Here is a 22812-nt window from a genome sequence, read left to right as displayed (position 1 = left end):
CATGCATAATTTGGAATAACAGAAATAATAACAGCCGAATAGAACACTGTCAAAAGATGAATATCATCTGCTTAAAAGTAAACATCTTTACTCCATCCCCAGATTTTTAAATAACTGACTTTTCAAAAGCATTTTATACAATTCCCAAAGAACATGAACTCTGAACTCTCTGAACACAATCTTCCATATCCTGGCAAAAAAACCCAAAAAGGAATAGTGTTGTTTCCTCTATTTCAACAGATATTTTAAAACAAATACAGGATTGTTTTCTTGTATAATTGACAATGAATAAATCAGAGAACCTGTCTGGGATTTTTAGATTAAATGTTTTTTTAAAAAGTGCAAGTGAAGAGCCTGATCCTGCAAACTCTTACTTACGATTACTCATATTGACTTGAATGAGACTGTTCTTAGCATAATTAAGAGCTAGTATTTTTCAGGATTTGTGGGGTCTAACTCAGATTTAGGATCTGATTCAACTCCCATTAAAGTCATTGGAAATCTTTCTGATGACTTCAGTGAAAGTTTGATCAAGCCCATAATTCTTATTTGACCTAATGCAACATTCCTCAAAGAAGGAAATAATTCACCAGTTTGAGTTTTATTGAGATGAAAACTCACGGAGTGGATGCCCATGGCTTGTTGACTTGTTTCCTACTTTACCCACTGGGACCAACAGTTGAGATGGCTGAGGCTGGGACTGTTGCAGGCCCCAGCCGTGCAATGTGCTCTGTGCAGTGGGCCCCCCCACCATTAACTTAAGTGGGACTTTACAAGGGTGCAGGGAATCACCTTACATGCAGCTCCTTGTAGGGTTGGGACCCAAAGCTTAATCATTCAAGGTACTGAGCACTCTGTCCCCAATCCAGCAAAGCATTTAAACACACAATTTTAAGCATGAGTAGTCCCATTAACTTCAAAATCTGTTGTCATTGGCTTCACTAAGACTACAGATATACTTAAAATTAAGCATGTGCCTAAATGGTTTGCCTGTGTTCACAACATATGTTTGCAGAATCTGGCTTTAAATTCTTAAAACTGAAAAAATATTACAAATTTAATTTATGCTGTTTGTTTAATTCTTGCAATTTGCTGAGTTTGGTCTGTGTAAACAAACTCGTGTTACTCATCAGTATGTGCTGTTTCATTTTCAGTTTCTTGTTCTTATACACTTGTGCAATACAACAATATTTGAGTTACAAATACTGAAGAGGAATGTTATCCTTTTAACATTTTTTAAAGATCATAAAAACATTTATGTTTACGTTAAGTTTAGGAAAGATGTCTTTTTAATGGTTTATTTTGCTAAACATAAATGTGTGGCCTAAGTTCATTTGACAGTGCAACTTTTAACTTGTGTGCATGCTTTTTTGTACATCTTGAATTTCACTATTAATTGTCTAAGTAAGTAATATATCATCTTTTATTTTAGTTTTCTCTTTTTAAGCGAAAGTCATTGACAGGTCAGAAAAATGTACATAACAGCAATGAAGGAAGATCTGAAAAGCCACCCCAGACAGAAAAGGAAAAAGAAAAGGAAGCAGATTTACCAGGAGATGACAGGAAAGATGAAAACCAAAATCACACCAGGGAGAATCCTCCAATTAACCAGGGCAGAAAGACCAAGTCCTCTACCTGTGTAATATTGTAATGCTGTCAGAATATATATTTGACAGGCTGCAAGCACATATTGGAATTTATACTTGAAAACAATTATGACTTCTTATTGTTACTGATGACAGATTTTTTTTTTAAATAATTAAGTTTGCCTTGGTTTTGGACATGAAGACCATGGTCTTGGTATTTATTTCTATTGATTATTTTAGTAAGTGCAACTGATAAGCTTATCAGAATTTTACTGAAGTGTTGTGGCCTTAACTGTTGTGTTGTAATAAAAAAATTATATTTTTTTATGAAAAGTTGGATTCAGGCATTTTAATAATTTTTCCTAAATAATTTTATCCTATGCTTAAGTCTACATGGTACCACTTGCAGTTTGATATGGTGCAAAGCTGTAAATATCTGCTGTAATGTATTATTTGGTTCAATAAAATAGCTAGGAACATTGTTTTGAAATTAACATTAAGAAGGGTATTGAGCTACTTAGAAATCATCTGTCTTGTTCATTTTTGAAATAGAAAAATAGCAATAAAACTCAAAAGTATTTAAAAATATAGGCCGTAATTCAGTAAGGTACTTTATGTATGTGCCTGTCTCTATGCATATGTATAGTTCCATTGAAGTCAGTGAGATACCTAACTGTAAGCAATGGGTAATGTGCTTATGTACCTTGCCAAATCAGGGCGTTACAGAAACCCGACTCATTTTTTAGGGATGCTGAGTGCCTTCAACTCCTGTTGAAATCAATCGGAGTTGTTGAGGGGATTCTCCTTCACGTAAAATCAAGCCCACAGCAGAGCAGAATGAAATCTATTGTCAATATTGTCATTTTACCATTTCACTGGGAGCCTAATCCTGCATTCCTTGGGCACCCAAATCTTCATTGTACTTTAGTGGAGGTTTTGTTAGCTTACAGGCTACAGCATCAGAGATAGTTAATTATGGTGGGCCCTTAATTATGGTGGACATCTTGAAGTAAGCAAAACTTTTTATTTAATAAAGTAAATAAATTGACCATATAGAAAGGCTACTGAGATATTCATCCTTATAGAGTAGCTGATGCCGTGTGGAAAAACTTTGAAAAGCATTCTGTAGTATAAAGAAATCATTTGAGTTTATGTATAATTTTCTGTATTTCTCTTCCTTTTCATTTTATGAAGGACATTTGCAGGAAAACATTTTCACCATTATTAGTTCATGTGTTGGTGCTGCCTGCTTTCCACCTACTCTTCTGTTTGGGACATCTGAAAGAGTTACTATTGATGTTGCAAAAAGATCACTATGGGCTAAATTCCTCTTGTTTTTCTCAGGCAAATACTTCACTGGCTTTGGGGGCACCTTTTCTAAAGGAGGAGAAGGGATTTGGCCCTCTGTCAGGTTAAGGATTATGCAGAAGTGAATGCTTCAACCAATTTCCAGACCCATCAGTGGGATGCAAATGGGTTTTTTTCCCCAGAATTTTTCATTTCTATTTGTTGTTAACATTCCTTGTATTTAACACATAGTTCCAATAACTAGATTTCTCTCTTAATAAAAAAAAGACCAGATTCCTTAAAATTCAGTTGCAAATAAATAAGAAATAAGAATGCAATTTATTAATAAACATAAATACATTCTATCTTGTGATTAATCTCATCCCAGGATTGTGTTTGTCCTTATTCAAAAATTCAAAAAATTAAAAAACGATAAACATGCAAAGTACAGCATATAATATAAAACCAGAATTGTAGCTAAATTGAATCTTTTTCAAAATACTTCATAAGAGACAAGCTGATCTTTAAAAAACAAACTAGGAAAAAGTTATTTAATTTCACTGACTTGTGCACACTTTTGAATCTGCCTTTGGCCCAACTTCACCTCTGATTTATCTATTTTTCCTAGTTTCAGGGCTACTTAGGCGTTATATAACCCTGTCACAAGTGACTAGAGTTGCTCTTGACCTAGAAATTGGTCCAACTGCATGCTTCGTCCCTATAAGCATGGCAAATACCCAAATACTTTAATGAAGCCTCCTCTGGACTGCAGTAAGTTGCATCATATTTAAAGCCTGCATTCTGGGTCATCCTTTTCCAGAGTCAATTAGGATCCTGTCATTTTGTTCTGCTATTTTTCCCTGAGGCAGCTTTGAGTTCTACAGATGAACATTAAATAAGTTATTTTCTTTCTAGCAAACTGCATGCTATTTACTCTTTTCCTCAGTACACTTGTGACTTCTGTTCTGCTTGGATCCTAGTCTGAATAGGAAAAAAATCTTGGAAGAGGAGTGATAAACTGAAATTAGTTTTACATTTTTAAAAGGAGCTGGAATTGATCCCAGAGGAAAGTACCCTAAGGACTATTTCTTTTTTTAAAGTGTGAATTCAGTTAGTGAAGAACAATACTCTTAAATCTGATGTTACTCTAGGATGGGAGGTTTCCTTAAAGCTATTGACACAGCAAAACACACTTGGAAAAACATTCTATTTTGATCCAATTATATTTATATAGCATATTTTTTTGATTCCCTTCTGTCCTTTCTTCTAAGAACAATTACATGAAAACGGGATGTTTGATGCCACAATAGATTGTGCCAGATTCTAAACTTCTGTAAATCAATGTAGCTCCAGCGACTTCAATCTGGATTTGGCCCATAGATTTCAGCTGGGGAGCAGCAGGAGCAAGTGAACACTTTTGACATAAAGATCTCTTTTTACTCACGTTTTTCTTAATATTAATTAAGAATGAAGAGGGGAAAAAAGTCAAGTCTCTACCAGGTAGTGGGCATTCCTAAAATATAAGTGATTTTTCATTTTTAATAATACCATATTTAAGTAGCCTACTGCATGATAAAAAGGGTGTTGTTCATTAAAAAGTATTTTGTCAGCTACATAATAGCAGACGGTTCCATCATAGAAATGATTAGGAGCACTGCTTTTTTTTTTTTTTTTTTTTGGCCATTTAGCCTTATTTTCCAAAGTTACGTATTTCAGCATAAATCACTGTTCCTGGATTACTTTGTCCTGGCTCATGCCAGTGGGACTACTCTTTACACCAGTTTTTTTCTAAAAACTCACCATCAAAATTACCGAGGTGGAGTTTGTGTGCTCTGCAAGTATAGCTATAGCATCTCAATCTTTACAGCCAGCTCTTTTCCTCCCTCTGGCCCCTGAATAGCAGTTGAAGTTGCTCACTCTTAATCAATATTGTACCTGCTGCTTTAAATGTATCCTTTAGAGCTTTTTATCCTTTCAAGATTATGGCTGAGTGCTGCTATCTTTAGCTCTTTGCTTTAAAGTGCTCTGGCCTGGCATTTTTGTATAATGCTTTTTTAAAAGATGGTTTAGCTCATAGATAGACAGACAGTAAATAAGCATTGATGTCAAAAAGCACAGGATCCAGCCCTACATCTACCATCACTTCAAGTGTGTTCAAAAACCCTGAGTGGGCTCAAGACAATACAGCCCACACAATAATGATGATATAATAGCAAATCTCCCATTGACTTCACTGGTGCAGGATCAGGGCCCTGGTGAGGGACGTGGAGCAGGGACACACCCTTCTGACTGTGCTTCATACTCCCAAAGAATATAGTGCTATACTGAGTAGTAATTTTTATTACTTTTTCCCCCAGGTAGCTTATATAGCTATATGGTGCCCATCCCTTATGTCTAGTTATCCAGGTGAAGTCAATGGAATTGATGTAAATCAAATCATATCACATGTACATGTGCCAATCTTCTAAGGCTGTGGATAACATAAATGTGAGTTCTGGTACAATGTAAGCATAAGTATATTAAAATGGTCCAGCTAGTCACAATTTGGTTTTTGACAACCGATGTCCAAAGGTACTTTATAATGCCTGTTTAGTGGGGTTATCAGAAACACACAGATACATGGAATTTTACATGTTCTGTTCTATTTCCATTAAAAACACCTCTACATCACTTCATTTGCCCAAAATTGAACAAATATTTCTAGACTTACATTCTCAAGATATTTCTTAATAGTATTGCCCACAGCATATCCCATTGAATCCTTCTGTGTAATAAAAGGAGAAAAAAACCTCCTTATTTCAGTTTTTAATGCTTATGAAAAAGTGTGTTAATAGCCCTCTAGACAAAGGCACAATGCAGCTAGGTCCTATATACTTCTTCCTCAAGTGATGGAGTAATTGCAGTTTAGTCCTGACCTATAACACCCTTACTTTTCTAGCCGTGGAATCTCCCAAACACAAGCCTACTATTTGTATCAAGTTATGAAATTCGCAAATAACTTTAAACTAATTCACAGATTTTAAGGTTACGTTTTAATAGACAATATATTTTCAATTAGTTTGCAGATAGGAGCTTATCCATTTGTTCCAAGGTAATAGATTTGGAAAGCTTTATCATATATGTATTGAATACAAAGGCTTGTAATCTTTTAACTCCCTATAAAATTTACATCTGTGAGTTAGACCTTCCACAGATACAGTCCGTGAAACTCACTTATGGAGGGATGTATCTCCCTCTAATATTTTAAATGAAAAACTAGCTTCCTATTATGAGCCTCATTTTTCAGTCGCACAGAAACAAATTATTTACCCAGAAATTTCACATGCTACATCCAAGGGTATTTTCCTGTGAATTTTAAAGGCTGTTATTTGGCAGCTCTTCTACGAGCCCTTTTCAAAACTCTGTAAATGTGACACTGTTTTTCAGATTAATAGCCATGCTGCATACTTTCCACCAATAACAAATGTCAATGCTACCAAAATTTAAATTCATCCCATGATACAAAGTTCAAGAATAATGGTCCTGCACTTGGTAACAGTACTTTGGTCCTCCACCTTTTTAACAGAAGAAGGTATAAATATTTGATGCATTACTTGGTCAACTGCATATGTCCAATTTTAAGAAAAATAATTAGGATCTCTCCTAAGATGGTTATTGCAAACAGGGAAGTGATTCTTAAGTAGCACTGTAATTTGCAGTCTAAAGACGAATGAAACTTCCTTAGTTCTATATCTTTCAGACAGTTTTATCCAGTGATTGAGATGAAAACCTGGTGATAGACTGGCTTATAGTGGTTTCTGTCTGGTTGGAGCTTTATGAAAGACAGCTGGCTGCTGCTCCCCCTTCTGCTGAACTTTAAAACTAGAATGTCATTGATAGACAGAATACAAAATGAATAAGTTCTGTTTTGCATATACAGTGTACGGATAAATTTTTCCAAGACATACTGAAAAAGCAGGAGTGGAAAAAATAGTATGTGATCATGTAATTAAAGACTGTCTCATAATGCAGACACACAAGGGGACTGAATTAAGGTTGAAACTGAAAAAATAAATTCCATCCTTTGGTATCATAGTGACACCCATATAGTTCACCATCCACTGCACAACCCCTCTATCACTTGAGCTAATGGAGTAACTGATCACAGTAGCAGTTAGGTTGTCATCCTCTATGTGACCCAGCCTTAGAGAAGGATGAGGCACACACTTTGCCAGTGGGTTTCACGGATGTTTGCAGATAGCAGAGGAATGATGATATTCCAGAATCTTGAGGTGCATTCCAGGCTCTGGAGAGGAGTGTGATCTAGAGGGTATAGACTCTTCTGCCCCTCTTTCCCCCCAAGTCTGAATGTTTCTACCCATATGCCCGCCAGCCTGTCCCATCTCTCCCCCCTCAGCACCTCATCCCAGATCCTCCTCAATTTCTTATCCCAGTTCCAGTATCCCCTTCTGATGCCTTTGTCTGAGTCTCAGAAACTTTATTAAACAAAAATACACACACAAAAAATAGCTTGAGGAAGACACCAATCATGGAAAACTTCAGCCCAGATGGTTTACATTTGACAAAGCCATAAGCAACTGAAATCAGGGTCTTATAATGGAAAGTGTTGGGCAACCTGAACTATTGGCATCTCTAGCTGTGCTGCCTGTCAAAAACTGTTAATTCAAAGTAAAAAAGCAGCTCCTAAATGTTGGATCTAAGAATTCTTCTTCTAGTGATAGTCCCTATACGTGTTCCAAATGCGGATGTGCACGCGTGCCATGCGCCAGAGCTGGAAGTTTGCAGCAGCAGTGTCCGTCGACCCACATGTGCGTCATACGTTGCCTTGTGCTCCAGGCGAAGTTAGAAGAGGCCGTGCAGGGCAAGGCTCCTTCAGTTCCCTCTTACCGCGGCATAGTTGGAGTCAGAATCCTCTTTCCTCCATGCTCTTGGACTGACTACGAGAAGACTTTCTCCACTGTATATAGTTAGCTAGTTTAGTCTTAATTGTGTAGTTAGTTTCATAGTTAGTTAGTGTAGGTGGTCTTGTTCCACTCAGGACCCACCCCAACTTCAATGGGGGACTATGCCAAAAACTGTGCATCGTGCCCTCACTTGTTCTCAGTGAGCGATGAGCACCGCTGCTGTTTGTACTGCTTGGGGCAGGCGCATCTTGCTGCAAGATCTGCAAGTCCTTTTCCCTGCAGACCTGCAACACTCGTCTTTTGCAACTCAAAGTTCCTCATGGAGGAGGCTCTTTGGCCGTGTGCAGAGTCCGATCCAGGACAGATAATGCACCATCCTTCAATGGCAGTGAGTGCCCCATCCACCACCTCCCTCCTGGATCCGATGGTATCACTGACACAGGACAAGCCCAAGCCTGAGGGTCGGAAGCGCTCTTATAGGCATCGCAGCAAGTCCCCATTTGCGGACTGCTACGAAGCACAGCATTTCCTTCCCGAGCTGTGCCAGATCGGGTGAGATGTCGCATGCGGACCCCACCATGCCACCTCCTAAGCTCCCCCATGTTGGGGGTAAAACTAAGAGGAAAAGGGATACACAGGTACTTCCGATTGCCACACTGGCCGTGCACAGAGACCTCCTTTGCGACCGGAGTCCCCACACCTCTCACCGCACACACCTTCACACTCCAGTGGTTCCAGAGATGTCCCCTGAACACTTGGGTGTGTTGAGCCTCTGCTCCCAATGGCACACCTAGACCTGCAGTATCCACCCTCCCCACTGCTCTAGGTACTGCAGACCCCTGCTCTGGCAGACACACCGCTCCTCTTGGGACAGACACTACAGCTGGTGGCTGCGCATGGACTGCCCGCACCGACGACGCCACTGGTGCGGGAGGTCTCTTTGGACTCAGAGGCTATTCAGAAGAGGAATTGTTGTTCCCCCCTGTGTCCTGGCACAGCTCTGACTCCCAGGCGTGACTGCTGCACCAAACAGGATACGCTCAGGCATCGCCACCTGGTATAGATACCCTCAACTCTTTGGTCTCTTTGCCAACACTCCGGTCTCTTGGATATACACCCCAACGTCCCATCAAAAGCAGCGGAGACCACCTTTCTGGCTGCACTCCTATGCCTCATACCAGGCCACCTACCCCCGATATCAGGAGCCCACATGACGGCACCCTTGGTCCGAGCATCTGCAGCCATTGGCCACTGCCACCTCTGCCGCACCACGGCATCAACCAAAGGCACAGTTTTAACATGCATGTCGAGACCTAGGAGCTCCCCACGTCTCCACCCCCAGCCCTCCCTACCATCTTTGCCATACATGCCTCCAAAACAGGCACACTCACAGGGCCAGAATCACTCAATCCAGCATGTAAAATTACAACTGCCTGTGTCAGCCTGGCTTCTTGCAGTGAATAAGGGATTCACCATGAGGGAGGATAGGCAGATTTGCCACTGTCATCCTATTTTCTAGTGAATGAGCATGCAGTTTTAAGTTACTAAAAGAGGTTGCATAAGAGAGATCCTGAATCAATGTCTATGCTTTGAGTTGCTCTGGAACTAAGGGTCTCATTTTGGAAATTTCAGGGGAGAGAGGCAAAGTCCCAACTCTTTTAGACCAGTCATAACATGAGAATCTCAGCTTTCATTTTAAAAAAGCAAAGTTTCTAGCCCTTGTGCTTATGCAGGAAAGCTGGAAAATGTGACCCAAAAGCAACCTAGTCTCAAAACTCAAGGACAAATACCTACTCTCCCTCCTCCCCTCCCCCCACTTTTAAAAAAATCTCACGATTTTAGAACCTTGATTCATTATTTTTAAGCACTTGAAGTTAGCAATATTGCAAACTTCTGAGCAGCAGAGCAGCTCAAGAGCAGGACATCTGAAAAGTGGGCTGTAGGGAATAAAATTGACTTTATTTTCCAGACCTAAACTAGCAATGAGTGTCATCTCTTTGGTCCCATTGCTGCTACAGAAGGGGCTCTGAGCTGGCACCGATTTGCTCCTCTCCTTCCACAGTTTCCAGAGAAGGGTTTGGAGCTAGTAGTGAATTGCCTTCCCCTCATACAGCTCCTGAAAGGGGAACTGAACTGCTAGTTACACTGTTGGAGGTGGCAGGAGATCTCAAATTTCCTCCCACTGTTCCCTCACTAAAGAGGATAATGGTCCCAGGCTTGCAAATCGCTGAGTCAGCACCAGATGGCATACCTCTCAAGTGTCCCAAATATACAGGATATCCCACATCTGGCTGTCATTTGTAAAGTTGTCCTGCAGTCCCACATTGCCATTGGAAAGTCCCACTCTGGCATCCGGACACAACCACACCCGCTGGCAGTGGCAGACACCTCCACCTCGCCTGTTACACGTGGTGCTGCCTCTGCCTCACTCCCTTCTAGGGTGTAGTGTGCAGCTGAGATGGTTTGTTAGGGACCAGGCTGGGCTGTGGGGGTGGATAGCTTGGGCAGGCCCAGTCGCACGGAATGTCTCTGACATGAGAGACAGAGGGGAGGGTCCGCTCAGGGTCTGTGACACAGGGGATAGAGTTGGGTATGGGGGGGAGGCAAGGCTGGGGATTTTTGATGCAAAATATGAAAATAGTGGCCCTGTGTCAGCGCAGGGAGCTGGACTTGATGGCCTCTTGAGGTCCCTTGCACCCCTCCATTTCTAATTGTCTATGATCTGAGCAAATGGACTTTTTCTTTCAAATAGTGGCTTTCCACATAACATGTGCTTTTAGTCCCCAGAATCATTTAGTTCCATTGTAATACCTTCCAGGTTATTTTCATGCTTGTACCTAATTTTTTTTTAAAAAAAAATAAAACTGTTCAAGAAAAAAGAATTGAGGTCCCTCATTTCAAGGTGTGTTGGTCCCTCATTTTGAGGGTCACACAGCCCCTCATTTCAGAATCGGGGTTTGAGAGATAAGCCGGATGGTGGGTGGCAGGGTCCCAAGCAGTAAAATGCTTGTATCTCGGGGAGGGGGAGGGGATCCTCTCTCTTGTGATTGAGCTGGGGGAGAAGAGGGCTCTAACTACCTCCTCTCCTTTCAGCTATGCCGATGCTGGCCAAGTGTAAAAGAGAGAAAGCTCTTCCCCCCCTCCCCAGCTGTCTGTCAGAGGTAGGGGCTGTGGGGTTGCAGGGCTTGAGGCCCTTTGATCGTTTCCAGGAGGAAGCCTGCGAGAAGATCAGGGCTGAGCGTCCATGGCTCCTGCAGAACCACTGGCGAACCCCGCCATCGTCCCTGGAGAGAGGAGCGAAGAGGAACCCCCCGCCCCAAACGAATTGGCGGGAAGGAAGGAGCTGGGCCCACGGGGGCTCCCGCGCAGCTCCGCTCGGCGCCCCGGGCCGCCAGGGGGGCCCGTCTGGAGCGCTTGGCGGCGCGGCGGCGGGAGGAGGAGGAGTTTGCCGCTGCGAGGAGCCCCAGCGCCCGCTGCGGAGAATGTCTCTGTCCCGCTCTCCCCGCCTGCCCCCTAGTCTCTCAGCCTCCGGCCGCCGCGCAGCATGGGGCGCTGCTCGCTCTGCCTAGCCTGGCTGCTGAGCCTGGGCGCCTGCCTGAGCCTGGCGTACCAAGGTAGGGAGCGGCGCCGGCGAGCGGGGCTGGAGCAGCCCGTGCTGGGGACAGGGGAGCCGGGCGGGCGAGCGGGCTCCCAGCCCCGCGTGCGGAAGGAAGGGAAAGCAGCGGGGCAGGGGCTCCGCAGCCGCTCAGCCGCCTGCCTTTGCAGCCACAGCCCCCCGCGGGGAGCGGGGCCAGGGACCTCGTACCCCGGCCCCTTCCAGCCTCTCCCGGCCCCAGCTCCCGGGCGAAGCCCTCCCGCTTCCCCTTCGCCAGGTGTCAGCTTGGCGACGCAGCCCGGCGCCGGCTGTGCGACTTGGCTGGGGACCGGCGCAGGACCCCAGCGTGCCTTGGTTTCCCCTGGGCAGCAAGGGAGCCAGGAGCGCCTCCCTGCCTGGGCTCCCCGCCTCCATTCAAACGCCGCTCTGTTGACCGGGGGGACGACTCGGGCTGGGAAAATCTCTTGCGCCAACTTCCAGCTTCACGGCGGGAGACTGTGGGGCGGCGGGGCACTGCTTGCCCTGGCAGGCGGCGGGGCAGCCCCCCTCCCCAGTGTGAAATTGAAGCCCCTCATCTTTCCAGGCACCGTGCACGGTCTAAACCCTGCAACAAACCAGGCACTGAGAGGCAGAGTGACTAGCCTGGGAAGGCTTCCTATATTTCCATTGAAGTCAGCCCTTTCTGAAGAAAGTACAGTCCTGGGGGTGGGGGAGAGATAACATATGGGAACTCTTAGTTTCCACTAATAAAACCTTAAGTGATCTACACATGTTTTTACGGAAACTCAAGCGCAGTGTCATCTGCTTTTTAATGGGTTTTTAATATTTACTGATTTTCCATTCTTTGTGGCACCCTCTTGCTGTGTGTCAAATGTATGCTATTTTATTTGGCAAACCTGGATTTACTTTGTGTTTCTAATGGCACTGAAATGAACAAAGCCTTTCTTGTTCTTTTAGCTCCTTGCATTTGTAACTGCATCAGAAAAGCGACAAGAAGAGGGCTCTTGAAATAGTGTTTGTTATTTATTTGTTATATGGGGAATGTGCAGAAGTTGCATACACCTTTTAAAAAAAAAAAAAAATGCTGGCTCTGAAAAAAGTGGGTAATAAAGTTAAATAATAGTCTCTGTGACTGAGCTGTGGATTAATTGTTTTTAAAAATGCAACTTTTTGGTCTAAAACTCCTTAAAGAGACAGAGTGTCAAAAGTTATCAGCCTTCCAAAATCCTGGCTACAATTAACTCTTGAATTAGGAGACTCAAGCCAACATACCCAACGCTCTGGATTTCCTGCTCTGCTGATGCAGCCCTAAATGTGGTACGGTACCTGGAGTCATATCACATCTTTTTCCTGAAAAGTTGGTGGCAGAAGGGTAAGGTGCACATAGAAACTCATATAAGGAGCATGGACTATCTGTGGTATTTTTAGGTGGGGAGAAGAGCAAATGTGGGATGTCTCAGCCTTCCCAGTATTCTTTAAGGATCTTAGTACTTAGTATAGGGTTATTGAGGACTGCTTCATCTAACTTCTCTTCCCCATACCCCATCTGTGACTAGGCACAAGAGGGCTAACCTTAGCTTACACTTTCCAAGATGAATGGATATAGTAAAAGCTAATTGGACTGTTGTTTAAGAACACATCTTTTCCTTCAGCAGTTGGAACGGAAAAATGATCATGTGTTTGTAAGAATGAGTTTGTTTGTTTGAAACTGTCATTTTTGGTTGAATTAAAAACATTTTAGCAATAGAAAGTTAGGGGAAATGATTACTATTATTATTATGCAAGTCACTTCACAGAACAAATAAAGACAAAAACCCTGTGAAAAGGTCTTATAAATTAAGATTATGATCCTGCATCAAGATGTACTAGACCCTCCCAGAGCTGCCACATTGGCATGGGGGTCCATGCTAGTGGATCCCTGGTGCAGGATCTAGGCCGTAGTTGAAACAAGAACAGGAAGCGAGGTGGAAAAGGAAGAAGGAAGACAAGGACAAAAAGTTTGCATGGTGAAGTAAAAGACTAGCTTAGTGGTTACAGGTTGGCTTTTTTTTAAAATTGTTTTAATTTGATTAGAGGTTAATTAACAAAAAGTATTTTAGAAACAGAATTATCTTATGAAGTGCCACAACTGGGCCATAAATAGGTTTGTTATAGTCATCATACTCCCAAAAACTACAATTTCACTTACTATAGTGCTGTCATGCTCAAAATATCGTATGTGTTTTATCAAGTTTTAAGCTGGGAATTGAAATTTGGGTTCGTTCCCAAGGCAAAGGAAATTAGTCTGTAGCTGTGTCTGCTCCTTTAAAACAACTCTATCTTGCCAAATTAATGTATGTCAAGATGGCAACATTTAAAATAAGGCTAATGGAAGCTGACCTACAGTAATAGTTTAATACAGAGACACCTATCTGAAATTAATGCACAAAACCACAGCCGTTCAAAACTAATGAGTATTTGTGAGTTCGGCTAAGGATGTATTTGTTTGGGACCACAGAAGATAAAAGCAGTAAACCGGTAAGTGTGATTCATAATGCAATCCAGGAATCTACAACTGTGGAACCTTTGCTCATTGGTGATACAAATTGTTTTTTAGGTCCATGAGCATTCTCTGCTTGAACAATAGTCCCGACCTTTGCGAATGTAAAATTTGATATGTGACCACTATAATGAGCTGAAGTTTGCCTAATTTTGTTGGCATGTTTCAGTTAATTTCCTTCCAACCCAAAGATGCTGGAACACAAATTTTCATTGTTTCTGTAATAAACACTAAGGTATTAGAAACATCAATTGCTAATTCTGTAAAGACAACAGAAATATCTGCCCTGCCATTTCTGTGAGAGTTGCTGCTGCCAAACTCTTCCTTTGCTTGGCAGGACAATTGAATGTCTTACATTGCAGGTCACATTAATGCCATTCTTTAATTGGTTTGCACGAGAATGCTAATATCCAGTGTTTGGCTTTCTTCTTAAGAGACCAAACATGTTACTACTGCTTTGTGCCCAGTCTCTGCTTACCCAGACTTCAAAAATCCAAGTCTTTTCCCATAATCTTTCAGTTGACTGCACAATAGCATGCTTGTTTCAGCTTTCACTGCATTTGAAAATCCAATTTTCCTTTTACTTGTAGTGGAGAAGACTCTGAGGCAGTGAAAATCAGCAGCAACTGTATTGATAAACCTACTGTATAGTTAAAAGATTACACAGTCCATTGGCCTTGTCTTTTAATATAAAATGTTTGTTTTCTTCTGGTCAATATAAAATCTACTGTAATTGTAAATAAGTGTTTTCTTTTCTCTCCGGGAGTTATTTTAATCTAGAATTGTCAGCTGTTAAATATGGAACACCTTTGAGTAGACAAGGATAGGCTTTTAAATGATAAATTATAAAATCTCATTGGTGTCTGAAACAGATCATATTGTACATCCATTTTAACTATCTGTTACAGTCAAAGATTTTGGTAATTGGTTGTTTCTGCTGATAAAGAAAAGCACCCTGTGTTGGATCCAGGCAGAGCTTCTGTTATTTCAATAATAATTTGTTACCTAAACATGGAAATAGTTTGTTTTGGCTGCTGCTCTTGGAGTGAGACAGTTCAGCTTGCCAACTTATTAGCAATGCTGTGTTTCTGTGCCCCATATTCTGAATTCAACAGTATACAGTATTCTACACACCATGCTCCACATACTTTAATCAAGGCATTGGGAAAGGAAGTCTCTGAATAGCAGATGACAGTTCTGATGGTATGCAGTAAAAAACACGCAGGTCAAGACTACTTTAACCTTGTTTGTGAAAATTCCATAGAATTATGCACACTCCTGTATTTTTCTATCACTGCTAATCACCAAAATGATTACCACATCAGAACACCTAGATTCTTTGTAACAGGTTCACATCTCGACAGGGTTAACTTAAGCTCCTTCAAAAGACAAAGGACTAAATTCAGTTCTGTACAATTGAACTGTGGCAAAGTCTTTCTGATGAAGTCTTAAATACAGGAGTCCTTTCTGCTTTTTATAAACGTTAAAGGTGCCAGGACGTCTTTTGGTATTTGGCTAAAATCTTCTCTCCAGGGATTACAGGGGGGAAATAAATTAGTGGAACTCTTCCTTGGAGAGTTCTGCTCTTTGCAGTCTCTTCGTGTGGGGGTTTCTTCTTTGGATTGTCTTCCTTAGACAGTCTTAGGCTTTAGGATGGTTCAGCAACGCGGTTAAAAGTCCTGAGTTGTAACTATTCTATATAGTTGGTTGTACCACTCTCATCACCATAGTAACCGAGAGCCTTCCAATAGTGCATTAACCAGTGGAGGGGAGAGCTGTAGACAGTGCTTTGAGTGGTAAAGTGATTCCTGTAGGTGTATATTTCATCCAATTCTTTGGGATCCAGGGAATGAAATAATAAGACACTGAATGATGTAGCTCATACGGCTAGCTTGCCTTTTTTATATTCACTGCTTTGCATTATATTCAGCAGTAATGTAAGGAACCTACAGGCCTGTATCCTGTAAGACATTAGCTTCAGCAAGTTAGCGTAAGGCTTAAGGCCTATGAACTTTGAACAGATAAACAGCCCACTGGAAAACCCCAAATAGTGGGGAGCTAAAAAGAGTGTTTCAGGGGAATTTCTGACCACAAGAACTTGATCCAACCACAAGGGTGTCATGGCAACCAATTGATGTACATAACAGGTACATGAGCTACATCCACAGATACCTAATCACCAAAGAGCCATGGTAACGAATTGACATATATGATAATAAGTTGAAATCATTGATATAGTAACCTATATGAGAAGGACACTCCAACATTAATAAGGTGAGGATATACAAATAAGGAAGAGGGGAAATATTCCTACTGAATATGCATTAAACATAGTGGCGTCAGCGTATCATATTATAAAAGTTGCATCCCAGCCTAGGGGCGGCAGTAGGAGAAAGAGATGTAGTCCTTGGGAGGTGCTAGAATGATGGCCTTTGGTGATGAGGGGGATGAAGAAGATGATGGCTAACATTTCAGGTTGTTCTACAAGGCATGGTGTGAGTATATGGATGTGCAGATGTACATTCTATAGTATCTCTAGCTACCTTACTGAGTTGGGGCGTTTGTGACTGTGCTAAATGTACTAATAAACTATTGGTAATAGAGAAGAGTTCCTAGTGAGTGTTGCAGCTGTGCACATTGGGGTTCCCGACTGTATAATAATTTGAACAATGCTGGGCCTGATCTTGGGACAAAGAACCTGTCAACCCTCAAAGTGATAACTGGGGATTCTTAAGTAATCAATAAAATCAATATATATATAATCTATAGATTGGGCTACAATGGGTATAAGACAATGATATTCATGAGAAGAACTTGAAATGTGCTGTCTTCTCTATATCACATCAGGATGGAAATGAGGAAAATCCTTTAAACTGGAGTTCATAAGTATGTACACAGTTTTGAAGAAGAGATCTCAAATAGGAACGGAACATAAGTGATCAGCGGATGGACCATGAATCTTTTGAGTGACTGGCTTGAAGAGAAAGATATTAAAACAATTTAAGAAGTGTATCAAATATTGAAAACAAAGTAAAAAACTTTTTAAAATTGATTATTTCGAGGAAGGCTATATTTATATACTCATCTCATGATATTTCTAAACCTCCTAGCTGTTTTCAAATATTATTATTTGTGTTACAGTGATGCTTAGAGACCCCAACTGCTGTATACACATACACACAGTCCCTGCCCTGAAGAGTTTTCAACTTAAACAGACAAAGGGTTGGAGGAGAAACTGAGGTACAGAGATGTTAAGTGACTTGTTCAAGGTCATGCAGCAGGCTATTGGCAAAACTGGGGTTATATCTCAGCCCGGTCTACTGATTCTCAGTCCAGGCGCCTATCCCCAGGAACATGCTGTGGAGCAATCTGGGAGTATACCTACACTACTTATGCTGGCTTTCAGCTTCCTGTCCCAGGTGTCTGAGTTTTGTGTTCTGATGGAGTCTGCTGTCTTTTTTATTAATAATCATGGAGAAAATTGTGCGTGTATATGGGATCCATTAGTGCTTTTGGATGTGCATACACCACTCCCGCGGAGTTCAATGGCAGCTGCACACATGATATCTTAAGGCAGAAAAAGAGTTTTACTTTTGGCCAGCTGTACTTTCTATTTTTTAATTCCAAGGTGGTTTAGTAAATTACTTCACTCTCCAGTAATTAGGATTTGTACCTGCAGGGAAGTGTTATAAACAATGACATAGCAAAGTGTGCCACAAAGAATCAGAAGTGTGTTCTTATTTATGTCAGGTGATAATTTGACTGCCTATTCTTGACTCTAGGTGCTTTGGCATGTTTTTAAAATACATAGTCTATCACATATAATGAGCCATCTCCATCACATATATTATTTCCCCCAAATAAACCCATAGTAACCTCTATATGTGACCAACCTTTTTCCCTCCATCCCACTTCTGTAACAAAAGGTCCCTGCAGAGTAGAGCCATTAAAGTCCTCTGACAGGAAGACTTAGCCTACTAACAATTCAGCAACATCTGGGGAACTTTGTGCAGACAAGAAATCAAGCATGAGATCATATAAATTAAAAGGTGAGATTTCAAAAAACTCAATGAGTATATGAGATGGCCAGCTCTTATTTTACCTGCATTGAAATAAACCTCCCAAGATGGGTTTTATATTGTACACAGAACAACCACATAATGGCTTGGATGGGCGTTTGTACGCAAGCACTGGTGATAGCAAAGGAAACGTGCAAGACAGCTGCTGCTGACAAGTTACTTGCATCTACAAATTAGTGAATCCATTTTATTGTTTGTTACAGTTCATCTCTACTGCAGTGAACAAATATGACTATCCTTTGGAATATTAAAGCTATGGATTCACAGTTTCATATCCCTCAGACAAGCAGTAGACTGAAACAGTAATTACAAACAAACAAACAAAAATTACAGAAAACAAATTCCTTCTTGGACTGGTAGGGCAAATAACATGGGTACAGTTCAGATCACATTATGGCTTAGAAAGGTAGAAAGTACAAGAACTGAAACATTGTGCCAGTGCTCTCATATATGGAACTAGTCCATTGAATAAGATACTGAGCTGGGAGTTTGGAGACCTGGTTTCTGTTTCCAGCCCTGTCATTTATTCGTTGTGTAACCTTGAGCAAGTCACTTAGCCTCCCTCTGCTTCAATTTCCCAATCCGTAAACTAGGGACGATAATAATACCCCTCTCTGTAAAGTGCTTTGAGATCAATGGATACGAAGTGCTACGTAGGCGAAAAGTATAATTTATGTTTCAGGGACATTTAGATATTAGAACGGAGAGTATTACTGGAGCTACATGTGGACTTCTGCGATATTTCAGGAATCTTGATATAGCTTTTACAGGCTTTGGATATCTGTAAAACAATGATCTTATACATTCTTTATATGGATGTGCTTCGAGTCTAAGCAATGAAGCTGGATGTCTTATTTGTATATATCCAAGTTAAAAATCACTTGAGACTGGATTACTGCAAAGATGATTCACTGATAAATCCTTAATATGGCATCAGCAGCAATTGCTGATGCCATCTATGAAGGTGACGAAGACTGTTATAAAAGGCTGTGACAGCATCTGAGGCAAAAATACTGTCGCTTTGAACACTTGTTTGATTTTTTTGGGTTCTAAACTGGACCTTGTCAGTCTCTGAATTATTTTATTTTGTCAGGAATGAAATGCAGTGAAGTCTTGAGAAATCATCTTTTAATCAAGGCATGTGCTTTTTTTGTAGTTCAGTAAATTAAAAGGTCAACAGATACAATGTGGTTGGTCAGCAGTGAGCACTCTCTTCCACTGTTTCAAGCTCTTAATTGTATTTACAGGCGCACCATAAAAGTTGTTCAGACTAAACATTTATGTTGCAGTTCCTTAAAAGTGGTTCCAAATTATATGTCTCAACTTCCATGATTCTGATCTTTGCTGTAACTTGAAATAACTGTTCATAAACTGATATTTCCTAGAGCTTTAAATAACTTAAACTTTTGATATATTGTTTTGTCTTTGTATGAAGATGGGTAGGGTGATTTGTCATATTTTTAAGGGGATGCTGTCAACATGAAACGGCTCAGTTTTACCAAATGAATAAATCATTCTGTTGAAGTTGTCCTACTCCTAAGTTTGCCTGTAATATGTTTTAACACATTTGGCTAGATTTCATGTTGTGCGTGGGCTTGTTTGTTTTTTAATGTTTTCCTCTTCTCTTTTGCTGTGCAAAAGACACTGACAAACAGGTGAAAGTAGACACTGATTTGACACAAACTGCTGTCAAATGTACAAAATAAACATCAAAAAATGTTTCTCTTTCTCCGTTATAGTGTAATATTAGGGGTTACTTGGTAGCGATGCTTCCAAGTTTCAAAGGGAAAAGTTTAAGTTGATGATGTTCATGCTATAAATCCTGCAATGGTGAAGAGAGAGGGCTTTTAGGATGGAAGTGATAATCATATTGTTTAAGAGCCAGATGACCAGCATGCACAGCTGAATATGTCAAACAACTTGATGCTGAGCTAATATTAACATTGGATGTTTCTACTGAAAAGATTATTCCATAAGAAAACAATAGCTAGTGGTTTTATGGTCTGCGCTGGTGTTTTTGTTCTTTTGTATCTCCCCTTGCCTTTCTAACAACTTCTGGATATGTTGTTTCTAAGCCACCTAGTATTCAGCATGCCAGCCTTCATGGTCCATTTGTTACATTTTCAAACACACACCTTCACACTTGGTCCAACACTTGGGAGGAGCTCCCTGTGAATGTCTGCAAAGCTACCTCTTTGTCCTCCTTCAAATCCCTCCTTAAAACTCTGCTTTGCTGTGATGTCTACAAAATACTTGACAACTGTTAGACTGCTGGTGAGCTAAGATCACAGCCTATCATGCTGGCCAGCGTTGTCTCACTGTTATCTTGTGCCCCCCTTGGTTTTTTGTTGTGGTCACCTGTTGTCTCTTGGCTTATACTTAGATTGTAAGCTCTCTGGGACGCGGACAACCATTTAGTTCTGTGTTTGTACAGTGTGTAGCACAATGAGGTCCTGATCTGTGATTGGGGCCTCAAGGTGCTACTACAATATAAATAATAATATCTTTTCCAAAACACTTTCCTAGCAAGTCCTCTCCTTTTATCCCTTTGCTTAGTGCTGAAAACACTGTCTATCCTGTCATCGGTTTCTCAGTCGTGGGGTCATCTTCAACTCCTCTCTCTGCTTTTCCCCCTCATATGTTAAATATAGGGCTCACATTGGGGGTACTCTTCCAAGCTCCATCCCCAGACCAAACTCCGTCCATTGGAGATGCCAAAATGAGGGGCCGCTTATAGCAGATAGTGCGGTTGTTTAAAATATGATCCTATGTACTCTACTGGTCTCCTTGGGTTTGGATGTGCTTTGGTGGGACTAGAGGGGCTCTGTAGGCCCAGCTTTCCCAGCGTGGGACTTGGACACTCCTCCTTCTCTTTCCAGATGGACGTTAGTCCGCACTGAAATAACTTAAATGTCAACATTGTTCTCTGCCATTATTGGGCACTTCACTGAGAGAGGGACATGGCCTGGTCATACCTCCTGGGGGTGTTGTTTCATTGGTTATGCTCCTTTTCATCTTCTCAACATTATCTTTATAATCATAAGAGATAGTATTTTAAATCAAAGCATATGTTGTGGAGCACAGCATGGCAGCCCCTGCCAAAATACCACGTCATTGAGCCACTGCAAACCACTCCAATTCAAGGCGGGTTAAGTAGGATGTTTTTTGTGAAGTTGTTTGTGTATCCTTTGAAAACTTATATCATTCAGTCACTAAAGGCCTGATCCAAAGCTCAATAAAGAAGTCAGTGGAGTGACTTCTCTTGGCTTCAGTGAGCTTTTGATTAGGCCTTTTGAGAACCCGGGGCAAACCACTCTGTCTAAATCAGGCAGGGCGTATGAATGGAAATGGTGAGAGTATATGGATGCTTGAAATGTTCGCACGTCGTTTGGCCTTTGTGAGATAACTTAATCAATCTCAGGCTATCATGAGTTGTTTTAAAAAAAAATCATACAAGAAGCAGGAAAGTCTTGATGACTGTAACAAAACATTCATGTGCTACTTACACCTCTCTTCATGACTAATGGGACCTGACAGCTCTGGTGCTGCTGGTAGCTTTCAGAGACACAGTAACAGTATTCTCTGATATGAGAAATTGCAATTGCTTTCTTAAGGAGAATGCATAGTCATGTAGTTCCACTAATTAGCCCTCTGTAGATGATATAGGTATGTTGAAACATATTGATTGATATTTACTGCATTGTTTCAGCCCCCACAATTTCCAGATTTGAATGATAAATATATAAACATGCTTTAAGAGAACAGGAGAGCTTTGCAACTTTACAAGAATATGGCTGAAGATGAGTTAGACATAAACTGCATGGTCTTTTGTTTCAGGCAGTGTTGTGGCTAAAGTATAACCATGTCTGAATGTTAAATTGTGTGCATTTGAATGATTTTCACTACTGGGTTAGAAAATTGTTTTATACAACTTGCTCTGAAGTTGCTATAGTTAGACAGAAGAGACCATTACCATTGTAGAAGGAAAAATTATTTTTTCTCTATGATCTTGACAATTTGTCCTTCTTGCACAACTTTGCATGGACAGCATTATTTAAATCAGACATTTGAGAAGACATGATTAAAGCAGCCGGCCCTTAGAAATACAGTATAAATACATGTGAGATTTCCAGGGCTATCGTGAAGACTTTGATGTGTAGATTATCCGTCTCTGATAAAGCTAGACAAATACATTATGGTTTTGCCCCCTCCCCTCCTTCTCTTGTTTGTCTTTTCAGGAAATGCCATTTCCTTTTAAGGAACTGGAAGTAGACGTGTTGTACATATGGACCCTAAGAATAGCATGATAGTTTGAATGTAGTTATGTATTCATCCTATCAGTCAGGCTTCTTCAGCACTGCTTTGTCATACTGAATGGTTTACCCACAGCCTACATTTAACCAATGTGGGCTGGCAAAGTGTGTGTCAGTGCTAACCAAGTCTGGCTATACCACCAGTGTTAAATCTTCAAGGGACTGTGGTCCATGCTGGCAGCATTCAGAGCATCTTTGTCAGACTTGTTGCCACAGAGTTGCCACCTCAGATGGGACATTGTTTCCAACTTGTGTGGGAGCTAAGTTATAAGCCTAAATAAGTAACCGTTTCCGCTACAGTTTTTAACTTTTGGTCAATGAAAAAAAAATGCTTCAAAGTAATTGCTGCGTATTTATAAGGAATGTTTAATTTGAGTCTCATAATGCGAATACATGCATTCTCTCTGTCTGATTTCACTGTGTCACTCACAAGTAAAACAGGCCAAGAGGAACATGAATTCATCGAACTATTTTACAAGATTAAAAACACATTAGGACCGGAAACAGTC

General features: G+C 41.0%; 2 protein-coding genes across 4 annotated transcripts in view; both read left to right on the top strand.

The window, feature by feature from the left end:
* RPGR (retinitis pigmentosa GTPase regulator) overlaps positions 1–3202 on the top strand; it is a 108311-nt gene extending 105109 nt beyond the window's left edge. The window contains exon 17 of the mRNA XM_067545115.1: positions 1433–3202. Within this exon, the coding sequence (XP_067401216.1) occupies positions 1433–1651 (219 nt within the window). The 3' untranslated portion in view covers positions 1652–3202. The remainder of the gene's footprint in view (positions 1–1432) is intronic.
* Positions 3203–11282: 8080 nt separating this feature from the next.
* SRPX (sushi repeat containing protein X-linked) overlaps positions 11283–22812 on the top strand; it is a 62321-nt gene continuing 50791 nt past the window's right edge. Inside the window, exon 1 of one of the 3 annotated variants that reach the window (XM_067545305.1) lies at positions 11283–11391. In XM_067545305.1, the coding sequence (XP_067401406.1) occupies positions 11322–11391 (70 nt within the window). In that variant the 5' untranslated portion in view covers positions 11283–11321. The remainder of the gene's footprint in view (positions 11392–22812) is intronic. The other 2 variants (XM_067545304.1, XM_067545306.1) reach the window with 2 other exon arrangements.

Source organism: Emydura macquarii, unplaced genomic scaffold, assembly GCF_026122565.2.
Source record: "Emydura macquarii macquarii isolate MOO-44397 ecotype Brisbane River unplaced genomic scaffold, CSIRO-AGI_Emac_v2 contig_1043, whole genome shotgun sequence".
In the NCBI taxonomy this organism is placed as follows: domain Eukaryota; kingdom Metazoa; phylum Chordata; order Testudines; family Chelidae; genus Emydura; species Emydura macquarii.
The sequence above is the reverse complement of the archived record's forward strand: the minus strand, read 5'-3'. Positions and strand labels throughout refer to the sequence as shown.